Raw genomic sequence first — 15,848 nt, 5'->3', positions numbered from 1 at the left:
TCCCCAGCATCCACTAGGACGTTAGAGAAATAGAGGCTGATAGCTGCTGATGTAAGAGATACACCAGAGAGAGTGGGGAGGAGACTGGTCAGATCTGTGGGCAGGTAACACACAGTGACATGATGTGAGGGGGAGAGCAGGAGTATAATAGAGGCCGATGTCTCCTGATGTATGAGATATACCAGAGAGTGCGGGGAGGAGACTGGTCACATCTCTGGGCTGGTAACACACAGTGACATGATGTGAGGGGGAGAGCAGGAGTATAATAGGGGCTGATGGCTCCTGATGTATGAGATACACCAGAGAGTGTGGGGAGGAGACTGGTCAGATTGTAAGCTTGCGAGCAGGGCCTTCCTACCTCTATGTCTGTCTGTTTTTACCCAGTTTTGTTCTATTACTGTTGTCCTAATTGTAAAGCGCAATGGAATATGCTGCGCTATATAAGAAACTGTTAATAAATAAATAAATAAATCTCTGGGCTGGTAACACACAGTGACATGATGTGAGGTGGAGAGTAGGAGTATAATAGGTGCTGATGGCTCCTGATGTATGAGATACAACAGAGAGTGTGGGGAGGAGACTGGTCAGATCTCTGGGCTGGTAACACACAGTGACATGATGTGAGGGGGAGAGCAGGAGTATAATAGGTGCTGATGGCTCCTGATGTATGAGATACACCAGAGAGTGTGGGGAGGAGACTGGTCAGATCTCTGGGCTGGTAACACACAGTGACATGATGTGAGGGGAGAGCAGGAGTATAATAGGTGTTGATGGCTCCTGATGTATGAGATACACCAGAGAGTCTGGGGAGGAGACTGGTCAGATCTCTGGGCTGGTAACACACAGTGACATGATGTGAGGGGGAGAGCAGGAGTATAATAGGGGCTGATGGCTCCTGATGTATGAGATACACCAGAGAGTGTGTGGAGGAGACTGGTCAAATCTCTGGGCTGGTCAGTGGCATGATGTGAGAGGAGAGCAGGAGCATAATAGGGGCTGATGGCTCCTGATGTATGAGATACACCAGAGAGTGTGGGGAGGAGACTGGTCAGATCTCTGGGCTGGTAACACACAGTGACATGATGTGAGGGGAGAGCAGGAGTATAATAGGGGCTGATGGCTTCTGACTCCACCACTGGGAAAATACATATTCCTCATTAGTTTGTACTGACAGAGGAGGCTGTAGGATAAGAGATTGCTGTAGTGACTGAGCAATGAGAATATGTGACTTCTATAATAAGTGTTTATTACTCACCTGTGCTGATATCTGTAGGGATCTCCTCCTCCTTACACTGCTGATCACCCGTCACATACGTCTCTTCTTCTCCCTGTATATCTTCTGCCTTTATATCAGTCACATACGTCTCTTCTTCTCCCTCTATATCTTCTGCCTTTATATCAGTCACATACGTCTCTTCTTCTCCCTCTATATCTTCTGTCTTTATATCAGTCACATACGTCTCCTCTTCTCCCTCTATGTCTTCTGCCTTAATAACAGTCACATACGTCTCTTCTTCTCCCTCTATATCTTCTGCCTTCATATCAGTCACATACGTCTCCTTCTCCCTCTATATCTTCTGCCTTTATATCAGTCACATACGTCTCTTCTTCTCCCTCTGTATCTTCTGCCTTCATATCAGTCACATACGTCTCTTCTTCTCCCTCTATATCTTCTGCCTTTATATCAGTCACATACGTCTCTTCTTCTCCCTCTATATCTTCTGCCTTCATATCAGTCACATACGTATCTTCTTCTCCCTCTATATCTTCTGCCTTTATATCCGTCACATACGTCTCTTCTTCTCCCTCTATATCTTCTGCCTTTATATCAGTCACATACGTCTCTTCTTCTCCCTCTGTATCTTCTGCCTTTATATCAGTCACATACGTCTCTTCTTCTCCCTCTATATCTTCTGCCTTCATATCAGTCACATACGTCTCTTCTTCTCCCTCTGTATCTTCTGCCTTTATATCAGTCACATACGTCTCTTCTTCTCCCTCTATATCTTCTGCCTTTATATCAGTCACATACGTCTCTTCTTCTCCCTCTATATCTTCTGCCTTCATATCAGTCACATACGTCTCTTCTTCTCCCTCTGTATCTTCTGCCTTTATATCAGTCACATACGTCTCTTCTTCTCCCTCTATATCTTCTGCCTTTATATCCGTCACATACGTCTCTTCTTCTCCCTCTATATCTTCTGCCTTTATATCAGTCACATACGTCTCTTCTTCTCCCTCTATATCTTCTGCCTTCATATCAGTCACATACGTCTCTTCTTCTCCCTCTGTATCTTCTACCTTTATATCAGTCACATACGTCTCTTCTTCTCCCTCTATATCTTCTGCCTTTATATCAGTCACATACGTCTCTTCTTCTCCCTCTATATCTTCTGCCTTCATATCAGTCATGTACTATAATGACATTTGCAAACAGATTAAACTGAGGTGAAACAGTATAATATCAGTGTATAAGACACACAGCTTCTCTACAGATCATATAGTGACAGTCACTTTGGTATATTGGGGAGACCCTAAATCCCACCTACCTGATCCTCCTGTGGGATCCTGTGATTCTCCTCTGTACAATTCTGGGAATACAGAGGACGGGGACATCTCTCTGGGGTATCTCTGTTACTGGGCCCATCTGTAGGAGACACACAGTGACTGAGTACAGTGTATATATGTGATCATCAGGTGATGTGAGTATATATACCTGCTCTCCCCTGTACAATACATGACAGTCTCCTCTTACCCAGTGATGTGAGGGGCCGGTGATTCTCCATCATCACGTCCTTGTACAGATCCCTGTGTTCCTCTATATACTCCCCCTCCTGCATGGAGACATAGACAGTGGCATCCTGACACCTTATAGGAACCTGACACACACAGTGCTACAGTCATCACCCAGACACATCCCCTGGTGTTACTGTATAATGTCCCATTTCCAGCAGTCACCTTTCCAGCCATCACCCAGACACATCCCCTGGTGTTACTGTATAATGCCCCATTCCCAGCAGTCACCTCTCCAGTCATCACCCAGACACATCCCCTGGTGTTACTGTATAATGCCCCATTCCCAGCAGTCACCTCTCCAGTCATCACCCAGACACATCCCCTGGTGTTACTGTATAATGCCCCATTCCCAGCAGTCATCTCTCCAGTCATCACCCAGACACATTCCCTGGTGTTACTGTATAATACCCCATTCCTGGCAGTCACCTCTCCAGTCATCACCCAGACACGTCCCCTGGTGTTACTGTATAATGTCCCATTCCCAGCAGTCACCTCTCCAGTCATCACCCAGACACATCCCCTGGTGTTACTGTATAATGCTCCATTCCCAGCAGTCACCTCTCCAGTCATCACCCAGACACATCCCCTGGTGTTACTGTATAATGTCCCATTCACGGCAGTCACCTCTCCAGTCATCAGCTAGACACATCCCCTGGTGTTACTGTATAATGTCCCATTCCCAGCAGTCACCTCTCCAGTCATCACCCAGACACGTCCCCCTGGTGTTACTGTATAATGCCCCATTCCCAGCAGTCACCTCTCCAGTCATCACCCAGACACAACCCCTGGCGTTACTGTATAATGCCCCATACCCAGCAGTCACCTCTCCAGTCAGCAGCTGAATGATCTTGTTGGTGAGTTCCAGGATCTTCTGGTCATTGTGTCTCTTATGTATCAGTGGGTCAGTAAGTGAGGTGGAGGCACCGTGATGGGGCTCTAGGTCCTGCTTAGTCCACCTGCAACACGAGGATGGTGGCTGGGGGTCTCATGCTCACCGAATGTCTTCTTCACTATGGTGTAATCCTGCTAAATGGGGGAGACATCAATATCACTGTATATACTCCCAGATCTCCTCACCTCCCCAGTCATGTCCCTGTATTATTATTATTATAGATATAGTAATGTCATAGTGACATTCCCAGATCCCCTCACCTCCGCAGTCATGTCCCTGTATTATTACTATAGATAAAAGTTATGTAAATGTGAAGCTCCCAGATTACCCTCACCCCCAGTCATGTCCCTGTATTATTACTATAGATATAAGTGATGTCACTGAGATGCTCCCAGATCCCCCTCACCTCCCCAGTCATGTCCCTGTATTATTACTATAGATGTAATTGATGTCACACTGACATTCTCAGATCCCCTCACCTCCCCAGTCATGTCCCTGTATTATTACTATAGATGTAATTGATGTCACTGTGACATTCCCAGATGTACTCACCTTCCCAGTCATGTCCCTGTATTATTATAATAAATATGTGATGTCACTGTGACATTCCCACATCCCCTCACCTCCCCAGTCATGTCCCTGTATTATCACTATAGATATAAGTGATGTCACTGTGAAGCTCCCAGACCCCCTCACCTCCCCAGTCATGTCCCTGTATTATCACTATAGATATAAGTTATGTCACTGTGAAGCTCCCAGACCCCCTCACCTCCTTATTCATGTCCCTGTATTATCACTATAGATATAAGTGATGTCACTGTGTCTCTCCCAGACCTCCTCACCTCCACAGTCGTGTCCTTGTATTATTACTATAGATATAAGTGATGTCACTGAGATGCTCCCAGATCCCCCTCACCTCCCCAGTCATGTCCCTGTATTATTACTATAGATATAAGTGACATCACTGTGACATCACCACCACTCCAAATGTATAATAATAATAACTAGGTGCTTCATCGCGCCCTACGGGCGCTCTTCACACCGTCGCAAGGGGCTACACCCCATTAAACCCTTGCATGCCTTTCTGGGGTTCAATATTTGTATTATACAGAGTATTACCTGCATTCCTTTGTTAGTGGTTAAATATTGCACAATGAAAGGGCGTGCAATGGTGAAGGAGGCGCAGCCCCTTGCGACGGCGTGAACAGCACCTGCAGGGCACAATGTACAGAATGTAGCAGGTGCGGGGGGGGGGCTGTGGATGGGGGAGGGTGTTTGTAGATGCTGCGGGTAGAGGGGGGGGGGTGGAAGCGGGGGGCCCGGATGGGGAAGGGTCGGGAGATGCTGCGGGTGGGGGAGGGGCAGAGGAGTGGGGGCTGCAGATGGGGGATGGGGTCCGGAGGCACTGCCGGTGGGGGAAGGGCAGGGGTGCCAAGGGTGGGAGAGGGGCAGGTGCGGGAATGTTGCGGATGGGTGAAGGGTTCCGGAGGTGCTGTTGGATGGGAAGGGGCGGGGGTGGGGTGGGGCAGTTGGGAAGCTCCTGTACTCTCTGTTTTGCTTAGAGCAGCGGTGAATTTAGTGGAGACAGAGGGAGAGGAGGCATCAGGGGGTACGGATTAAGGGGGGGTTCCAGCAGCAGAGCCGGATTAAGGGGGGCAGGGGGTACGTACCATGGGCCCCACAGTTTTATGGGGCCCCCTGGCTGGAGTAGCTCTGTCCCAGCTCAGAAGCTCCCTCGTCCTGCCAGCAACAGCGGCAGCATTGTGTTACAGTCAGCACACGCTGCTGCGTATTGGCAGGTCTGTGGTGTAGCAGGGAGGCAGCAGTCTCCCGGCTTTCTTCTGCCTGTGCGGGTGTGTAGGGGGGGAGCGACCACCTCCTCTGGATTTACCTCTAGCTGAGGGGCCAAAATTCCATAAAAATAAATAAAAATGCCTGGAATTTGCATAAGGGGAGGTGGCTTCGCGGGCGCGATTAGGCCACGCCCCTAATCCCACAGCAGGCACAGCAATGAGATAGGGCCCCCAGACTCATAATCTGCCCTTGGGGGCATGCCAGCAGCTCACAGAGCGCTGGGCATGCCCCCTCACTGACGAAAACGGGTTCCCTACTGTGAAGCCACGCCCCTTTTGTTGACCACGCCCCCTTTTCGCTGTGTGTTGTTTTGTGTGTGTGTGTGTGTCCCTCCTTCTGTCTGAAGAAAGCTGGGAGGTATGCACCCCTGCCTGTGCCATGCCCATACCATCTGCTTCTGCTGCTGCTCTCCTATAGATTTGCCCAGTTCTGTGACTCATTTGAATAACTCCACCCACCACTGTAACTCCGCCCAGCGTTACAGCACAGAGTCACAGATTAAGGCAAATATATAGGAGATAATAATAAGACACCACAAGCTGCTGTCCCTGTATAATAATAACCATACACAAAAACCTGCTCCCCCCGTATTATAATAATAACAACAGGACACCCCATTCAGCTCTCCATTTATAGTTATAATAAAATGACACCACAGGCTGCTCCCTCTGCAAAAAAATAATAATAATAGAACACAACAGGCTACTACCTTCTGTATAATAAGATTTTACTTACCGATAAAGCTATTTCTCATAGTCCGTAGTGGATGCTGGGACTCCGTAAGGACCATGGGGAATAGCGGCTCCGCAGGAGACAGGGCACAAAATAAAAGCTTAAGGATCAGGTGGTGTGCACTGGCTCCTCCCCCTATGACCCTCCTCCAAGCCTCAGTTAGGATACTGTGCCCGGACGAGCGTACATAATAAGGAAGGATACTGAATCCTGGGTAAGACTCATACCAGCCACACCAATCACACCGTACAACTCGTGATCTGAACCCAGTTAACAGTATGATAAATGCAAAGGAGCCTCTGAAAGATGGCTCAACAATAATAACCCGAATTTTTTTGTAACAATAACTATATACAAGTATTGCAGACAATCCGCACTAGGGATGGGCGCCCAGCATCCACTACGGACTATGAGAAATAGATTTATCGGTAAGTAAAATCTTATTTTCTCTAACGTCCTAAGTGGATGCTGGGACTCCGTAAGGACCATGGGGATTATACCAAAGCTCCCAAACGGGCGGGAGAGTGCGGATGACTCTGCAGCACCGAATGAGAGAACTCCAGGTCCTCCTCCGCCAGGGTATCAAATTTGTAGAATTTAGCAAACGTGTTTGCCCCTGACCAAGTAGCTGCTCGGCAAAGTTGTAAAGCCGAGACCCCTCGGGCAGCCGCCCAAGATGAGCCCACTTTCCTTGTGGAATGGGCTTTTACTGATTTTGGCTGTGGCAGGCCTGCCACAGAATGTGCAAGCTGACTTGTACTACAAATCCAACGAGCAATAGTCTGCTTAGAAGCAGGAGCACCCAGCTTGTTGGGTGCATACAGGATAAACAGCGAGTCAGATTTTCTGACTCCAGCCGTCCTGGAAACATATATTTTCAAGGCCCTGACAACGTCAAGCAACTTAGAGTCCTCTAAGTCCCTAGTAGCCGCAGGCACCACAATAGGTTGGTTCATGTGAAATGCAGAAACCACCTTAGGTAGAAATTGAGGACGAGTCCTCAATTCCGCCCTGTCAGAATGAAATATTAAGTAAGGGCTTTTACATGATAAAGCCGCCAATTCTGACACACGCCTGGCTGAAGCCAAGGCTAACAGCATCGACACCTACCACGTGAGATATTTTAAGTCTATCGAGGAAAGTGGTTCAAACCAATGTGATTTTAGAAAACTCAACACAACATTGAGATCCCAAGGTGCCACTGGACGCACAAAAGGAGGCTGTATGTGCAGCACCCCTTTCACAAATGTCTGAACTTCAGGTACTGAAGCCAGTTCTTTCTGGAAGAAAATCGACAAGGCCGAAATTTGAACCTTAATGGAACCTAATTATAGGCCCATAGACAGTCCTGTTTGCAGGAAATGCAGGAAACGACCCAGTTGAAATTCCTCTGTAGGGGCCTTCTTGGCCTCACACCACGCAACATATTTACGCCAAATACGATGATAATGTTTTGCGGTTACTTCCTTCCTGGCTTTGACCAGGGTAGGGATGACTTCTTCTGGAATGCCCTTTTCCTTTAGGATCCGGCGTTCAACCGCCATGCCGTCAAACGCAGCCGCGGTAAGTCTTGGAACAGACAAGGCCCCTGCAGTAGCAGGTCCTTTCTTAGAGGTAGAGGCCACGGTTCGTCCGTGAGCATCTCTTGAAGTTCCGGGTACCAAGTCCTTCTTGGCCAATCCGGAACCACGAGTATAGTTCTTACTCCTCTCCTTCTTATGATTCTCAATACTTTTGGTATGAGAGGCAGAGGAGGGAACACATACACTGACTGGTACACCCACGGCGTTACCAGAGCGTCCACTGCTATTGCCTGAGGGTCCCTTGACCTGGCGCAATATTTGTCCAGTTTTTTGTTTAGACGTGACGCCATCATGTCCACCTTTGGTTTTTCCCAACGGTTTACAATCAGGTGGAAGACTTCCGGGTGAAGTCCCCACTCTCCCGGGTGAAGGTCGTGTCTGCTGAGGAAGTCTGCTTCCCAGTTGTCCACTCCCGGAATGAACACTGCTGACAGTGCTATCACATGATTTTCCGCCCAGCGAAGAATCCTTGCAGCTTCTGCCATTGCCCTCCTGCTTCTCGTGCCGCCCTGTCTGTTTACGTGGGCGACTGACGTGATGTTGTCCGATTGGATCAACACCGCCTGACCCTGAAGCAGAGGTTTTGCTTGACTTAAGGCATTGTAAATGGCCCTTAGTTCCAGAATGTTTATATGAAGAGACGTTTCTATGCTTGACCACAAGCCCTGGAAATTCCTTCCCTGTGTGACTGCTCCCCAGCCTCTCAGGCTGGCATCCGTGGTTACCAGGATCCAATCCTGAATGCCAAATCTGCGCCCCTCTAGTAGATGAGCACTCTGCAGCCACCACAGGAGAGACACCCTTGTCCTTGTCGACAGGGTTATCCGCTGATGCATCTGAAGATGCGATCCGGACCATTTGTCTAGTAGATCCCATTGAAACGTTCTTGCATGGAATCTTCCAAATGGAATCGCTTCGTAAGAAGCCACCATTTTCCCCAGGACCCTCGTGCACTGATGTACTGAGACCTGTCCTGGTTTTAGGAGGTTCCTGACTAGCTCGGATAACTCCCTGGCCTTCTCCTCCGGGAGAAACACCTTCTTCTGGACTGTGTCCAGAATCATTCCTAGGAACAGTAGACGTGTCGTTGGAATCAGCTGCGATTTTGGAATATTTAGAATCCACCCGTGCTGACGTAGTACTACCTGAGATAGTGCCACTCTGACTTCTAACTGTTCCCTGGTTCTTGCCCTTATCAGGAGATCGTCCAAGTAAGGGATAATTAAGATGCCTTTTCTTCGTAGAAGAATCATCATTTCGGCCATTACCTTGGTAAAGACCCGAGGCGCCGTGGACAATCCAAACGGCAGCGTCTGAAACTGATGACAGTTTTGTACTACAAACCTGAGGTACCCTTGGTGAGAAGGGTATATTGGGACGTGGAGATAAGCATCCTTGATGTCCAGAGACACCATATAGTCCCCTTCTTCCAGGTTCGCTATCACTGCTCTGAGTGACTCCATCTTGAACTTGAACCCTTTTATGTAAGTGTTCAAAGATTTTAGATTTAAGATTGGTCTCACCGAGCCGTCCGGCTTCGGTACCACAAACAGCGTGGAATAATACCCCTTTCCCTGTTGTAAGAGGGGTACCTTGATTATCACCTGCTGGGAATACAGCTTGTGAATGGCTTCCAGAACTGCCTCCCTGTCGGAGGGAGACTTTGGTAAAGCAGACTTCAGGAACCGATGAGGAGGAAACGCCTCGAATTCCAGTTTGTACCCCTGTGATACTACCTGTAGAATCCAGGGATCCACTTGCGAGTGAGCCCACTGCGCGTTGAAATTCTTGAGACGGGCCCCCACCATGTCTGAGTCTGCTTGTAAAGCCCCAGCGTCATGCTGAAGACTTGGCAGAAGCAGGGGAGGGCTTCTGCTCCTGGGAAGCGGCTGCATGGTGCAGTCTTTTTCCTCTTCCTCTGCCCTTGGGCAGAAAAGAGTGGCCTTTTGCTCGCTTGTACTTATGGGAACGAAAGGACTGAGTTTGAAAAGACTGTGGCCCTCATTCCGAGTTGTTCGCTCGCAAGGCGATTTCAGCAGAGTTACACACGCTAAGCCGCCGCCTACTGGGAGTGAATCTAAACTTCTTAAATGTGCGACCGATGTATGCGCAATATTGCGATCAAAAACGAGTTAGCAGTTTTAGAGTAACTCCAGACTTACTCTGCCTGTGCGATCAATTCAGTGCTTTTCGGTCCCGGCTGACGTCATAAACACACCCAGCGTTCGCCCAAGCACTCCCACCGTTTCTCCGGACACGCCTGCGTTTTTTCCGGAAACGGTAGCGTTTCCAGCCACACGCCCCTAAAACGCCGTACATCCGCCCAGTAACACCCATTTCCTGTCAATCACAATGCGATCGCCGAAGCGATGAAAAAGCCGTGAGTAAAAATACTTTCTTCTTAGTAAAGTTACTTGGCGCATGCGCAGTGCGAACATTACGCATGCGCACTAAGAGAATTCTCACTGCGATGCGATGAAAAATACCGAGCGAACAACTCGGAATGAGGGCCCGTGTCTTTTTCTGCTGATGTGAAGTAACCTGGGGTAAAAAGGCGGATTTTCCAGCCGTTGCCGTGGCCACCAGGTCCGATAGACCAGCCCCAAATAACTCCTCCCCCTTATACGGCAATACTTCCATGTGCCGTTTGGAATCTGCATCCCCTGACCACTGTCGCGTCCATAATGCTCTTCTGGCAGAGATGGACATTGCGCTTACTCTTGATGCCAGGGTACAAATATCCCTCTGCGCATCAGGCATATATAGCAATGCATCCTTTAAATGTTCTATAGTTAACAAAATATTGTCCCTATCCAGGGTATCAATATTCTCCATCAGGGAATCCGTCCATGCGACTCCAGCACTGCACATCCAGGCTGATGCGATTGCTGGTCGCAGTATAACACCAGTATGTGTGTATATACTTTTTAGGATATTTTCCAGCCTTCTATCAGCTGGTTCTTTGAGGGTGGCCGTATCAGGGGACGGCAACGCTACTTGTTTAGATAAACGTGTGAGCGCCTTATCTACCCTAGGGGGTGTTTCCCACCGCGCCCTAACCTCTGGCGGGAAAGGGTATAGTGCTAATAATTTATTAGAAATTAGCTGTTTTTTATCGGGGGAAACCCACGCTTTATCACACACCTCATTTATTTCATCTGACTCAGGAAAAACTATTGGCAGTTTTTTCACACCCCACATAATACCCGTCTTTGTGGTACTTGTAGTGTCAGAAAGGTTCAATGCCTCTTTCATTGCCGTGATCATGTAACGTGTGGCCCTACTGGACATTACGTTTGTCTCATCACCGTCGACACTAGACTCAGTATCTGTGTCAGGGTCTGTGTCGACCCACTGAGGTAACGGCCGTTTTAAGGCCCCTAACGGTGTCTGAGACGCCTGAACAGGCACTAATTGATTTGCCGGCTTTCTCATATCGTCAACAGTTTTTTGCAAATTGCTGACATTATCACTTAATTGTTTAAACACAATCATCCAGTCAGGTGTCGACTCCCTAGGGGGTGACATCACTAACACAGGCAACTGCTCCGCCTCCACCTCATTTTCCTCCTCATACATGTCGACACACGCGTACCGACACACAACACACACACCGGGAATGCTCTGATAGAGGACAGGACCCCACTTAGCCCTTTGGAGAGACAGAGGGAGAGTCTGCCAGCACACACCCAGCGCTATATATATACACAGGGATAACCTTATATAAGTGTTAAACCCTTATAGCTGCTGTTTTATATTGTTATCTGCTGCCAAAATGCCCCCCTTCTCTTTTTTACCCTGATTCAGAAGCAGGACTGCAGGGGAGAGTCAGGGAGCCGTCCTTCCAGCGGAGCTGTGAGGGAAAATGGCGCCAGTGTGCTGAGGAGATAGGCTCCGCCCCTTCACGACGTCCTTATCTCCCGCTTTTTCTGTGTAAAATGGCAGGGGATAAAATACATCCATATAGCCCAGGAGCTATATGTGATGTATTCCTTTAGCCACCTAAGGTATATTTCTGTTATATTGCGTCTCAGGGCGCTCCCCCCCCAGCGCCCTGCACCCTCAGTGACCGGAGTGTGAAGTGTGCTGAGAGCAATGGCGCACAGCTGCGGTGCTGTGCGCTACCTTAGTCTGAAGACAGGATGTCTTCTGCCGCCGATTTCACCGGACCTCTTCGTCTCTTCTGGCTCTGTAAGGGGGACGGCGGCGCGGCTCCGGTGACCCATCCAGGCTGTACCTGTGATCGTCCCTCTGGAGCTAATGTCCAATAGCCTAAGAAGCCCAATCCACTCTGCACTCAGGTGAGTTCGCTTCTTCTCCCCTTAGTCCCACGATGCAGTGAGCCTGTTGCCAGCAGGACTCACTGAAAATAATAAACCTAAACTAAACTTTTATTCTAAGCAGCTCAGGAGAGCCACCTAGATTGCACCCTTCTCGGCCGGGCACAAAAATCTAACTGAGGCTTGGAGGAGGGTCATAGGGGGAGGAGCCAGTGCACACCACCTGATCCTTAAGCTTTTATTTTGTGCCCTGTCTCCTGCGGAGCCGCTATTCCCCATGGTCCTTACGGAGTCCCAGCATCCACTTAGGACGTTAGAGAAAATAATAACAACAGGACACCACAGCCTGCTTCCCCTGTATAATAATAATGACAGGACACCACAGGCTGCTGCTCCTGCATAATAATAATAATAATAATAATAAGTGGACACCACTAGCTACTCCTTCTTTATAATATTAATAATAGGACAACATAGGCTGCTCCTCCTGTATAATAATAATAATAATAATAATAATAACAGCATGCCACAGGCTGATCCCCTGTATAAAAATAATAACAACAACAACAACAACTGCACACCACAGGCTACTCCCCCTGTATAATAGGATTTTAATACCTACAGGTAAATCCTTTTCTCTTAGTCCGTAGAGGATGCTGGGGTCATCATTAGAACCATGGGGTATAGACGGGATCCGCAGGAGATATGGGCACTTTAAGACTTTGAAAGGGTGTGAACTGGCTCCTCCCTCTATGCCCCTCCTCCAGACTCCCATTATAGGAACTGTGCCCAGGGAGACGGACATTTCGAAGAAAGGATTTATTGTTAAACTAAGGTGAGATCCATACCAGCTCACACCTCAACCATACCGCAGAACATGGCATTCAACAGAACACAGGCCAACGGCATGAACAATTGCAGCAACAGGCTGACAAGAAACGTAACACTATGCTGGGGGAAGAGAGATGCAGATGCACACTTTATTAATAGGATGTGCAATCCAGGTTCCCCCCTTTTTTCCACTATATTTGTGTATATATTGTACACTGGAAGGCCGGCTTCCTTCCTCTGGATTGGCACTCCTCCCATTCACCCTCAGGTGTTTTAATTGGCTGGGTTCCTGCATCTCAGATCACACATTGATAAGGCCCTATTTAGAGGTAAGTCCTGTATAAATTTATAGAATGTGATAATATTAGGGATGTTATGGACCCATGTGATGAAGTCACCTGGCCGCGGTACATGGGCCCGCATATTTGCGCAAATGTGTGCTAAGAACTTCAATTATACTCCATGGTGGTCATTCCGAGTTGTTCGCTCTGTAAATTTCTTCGCATCGCAGCGATTTTCCACTTAGTGCGCATGCGCAATGTCCGCACTGCGACTGCGAAAAGTAAATTTGCTAAGAAGTTTGGTATTTTACTCACGGTATTACGAGGTATATTCTTCGTTCTGGTGATTGGAGTGTGATTGACAGGAAGTGGGTGTTTCTGGGCGGAAACAGGCCGTTTTATGGGTGTGTGCGGAAAAACGCTACCGTTTCTGGGAAAAACGCGGGAGTGGCTGGAGAAACGGAGAAGTGTCTGGGCGAACGCTGGGTGTGTTTGTGACGTCAAACCAGGAACGACAAGCACTGAACTGATCGCAGATGCCGAGTAAGTCTGGAGCTACTCAGAAACTGCTGAGAAGTGTCTATTCGCAATTTTGAGAATCTTTCGTTCACAATTTTACTATGCTAAGATTCAGTCCCAGTAGGCGGCGGCTTAGCTTGTGCAAAGCTGCTAACAGCAGCTTGTGAGCGAACAACTCGGAATGACCACCCATGTTAATTGTGAGGGTTTATTTAAATTATTTTTATTATCAGTGTTCTTAGTGCTAAGAGTGTGCATCTGCATCTCTCTTCCCCCAGCATAGTAGTAGAAGCCTCAGCATGATAGCACCTCTTGATATCTTTAGTAATAGGATGTGCAATCCAGGTTCCGCCCTTAAGAAACGTAACACAGCATATGTGTAACCATAACTATTAACTGCAGATACAGTACGCACTGGGACGGGCGCCAAGCATCCTCCACGGACTAAGAGAAAAGGATTTACCGGTAAGTATTAAAATCCTATTTTCTCATACGTCCTAGAGGATGCTGGGGTCACCATTAGAACCATGGGATTATACCAAAGCTCTAGAACGGATGGGAGAGTGCGGACGACTCTGCAGCACCGATTGACCAAACTTAAGGTCTCCATCGGCCAAGGTGTCAAACTTATAGAACTGTGCAAAAGTGTTTGGCCCCGACCAAGTAGCTGCTCGGCAAAGTTGCAATGCCGAGACCCCCCCGGGCAGCCACCCAGGATGAGCCCACCTTCCTAGTGGAATGGGCCTTCACTGATTCCGGTTATGGCAATCCAGCAGTGGAATGGGCCTGCTGAATCGTGTTTCAGATACAGCGCGCAATGGTCTGCTTGAAAGCAGGACACCCAACCTTGTTGGGAGCATACAGGACGAATAGAGCTTCTGTTTTTCTGAAGTGAGCCGTTCTGGTGACTTAAATCTTTAAAGCTCTGACCACATCCAGAGATTTTGAATCAACAAAGGCATCAGTAGCCACAGGTACCACGATAGGTTGGTTATGTGGAAAGAGGAAACCACCTTTGGGAAAAATTGCTGACGTGTCCTCAATTCAGCTCTATCTTCATGGAAGATCAAATAAGGGCTCTTGTGAGACAAGGCCGGCAACTCAGACACCCACCTTGCAGATGCCAAGGCCAACAGGATGACCACTTTCCAAGTGAGGAATTTCAACACCACCTTCCATAAAGGTTCAAACCAATGTGATTGAAGGAACTGCAACACCACATTAAGATCCCATGGTGCCAATGGAGGTTGGATGTGCAATACGCCCTTCAGGAAAGTCTGAACTTCTGGAAGGGAGGCCAATTGTTTCTGAAAGAAAATCGATAAGGCTGAAATCTGAACCTTGATTGAGCCCAATTTTAGGCCTGCATCCACACCTGCTTGTAGAAAATGGGGAAACCTTCCTAGCTGAAACTCTTCCGTAAGAGCCTTCTTGGATTCACACCAAGACACATATTTTCTCCAAATATGGTGGTAATGTATAGACGTTACCCCTTTTCTGGCCTGAATAAATGTGGGAATGACTTCACTGAGAATAACCTTACGTGCTAGGATTTTGCGTTCATTTGCCACGCCGTCAAACGTAGCCGCGGTAAGTCCTAATACACGCACAGAGGCCAGGGATCTCCGATGAGTAAGTCCTGAAGATCTGGATACCAAGCCCTCCTTGGCCAGTCTGGAACTATGAGGATCGCTCGGATCTTTGTTCTTCTTATGATCTTTAGAACTTTTGGAATGAGAGGAAGTGAAGGCAATACATACACCGACTGAAACACCCACGGTGTCACGAGAGCATCCACTGCAATCGCTTGAGGGTCCCTTGACATGGAACAATATCTCTGAAGCTTCTTGTTGAGACGAGAAGCCATCATGTCTACTTGAGGAGTTCCCCAATGACCTGTCACCTGAGAAGACTTCTTGGTGGAGGCCCCACTCTCCTGGATGGAGATCGTGTCTGCTGAGGAAGTCTGCTTCCCAGATGTCCACTCCTGGAATGAAGATTGCTGACAGAGCGTTTGTATGCTTTTCCGCCCAGCGAAAAATCCTTGTGGCTTCTGCCATCGCCGCTCTGCTTTTCGTTC

At 48.2% G+C, this 15,848-nt stretch overlaps 1 protein-coding gene across 2 annotated transcripts in view; it reads right to left on the bottom strand.

Moving 5' to 3' along the window:
* The window catches only part of LOC134983502 (gastrula zinc finger protein XlCGF26.1-like), a 36,151-nt gene extending 34,287 nt beyond the window's left edge, over positions 1-1,864 (bottom strand). For both annotated transcript variants that reach the window (XM_063949167.1, XM_063949168.1), the window contains exon 1: positions 1,256-1,864. In XM_063949167.1, the coding sequence (XP_063805237.1) occupies positions 1,256-1,541 (286 nt within the window). In that variant the 5' untranslated portion in view covers positions 1,542-1,864. The remainder of the gene's footprint in view (positions 1-1,255) is intronic.
* Between the last annotated feature and the right edge of the window lie 13,984 nt (positions 1,865-15,848).

This window comes from Pseudophryne corroboree (genome assembly GCF_028390025.1).
Source record: "Pseudophryne corroboree isolate aPseCor3 chromosome 3 unlocalized genomic scaffold, aPseCor3.hap2 SUPER_3_unloc_16, whole genome shotgun sequence".
NCBI lineage: Eukaryota > Metazoa > Chordata > Amphibia > Anura > Myobatrachidae > Pseudophryne > Pseudophryne corroboree.
Note: the sequence above shows the minus strand (reverse complement) of the source record. Positions and strands in the feature narration are given on the sequence as shown.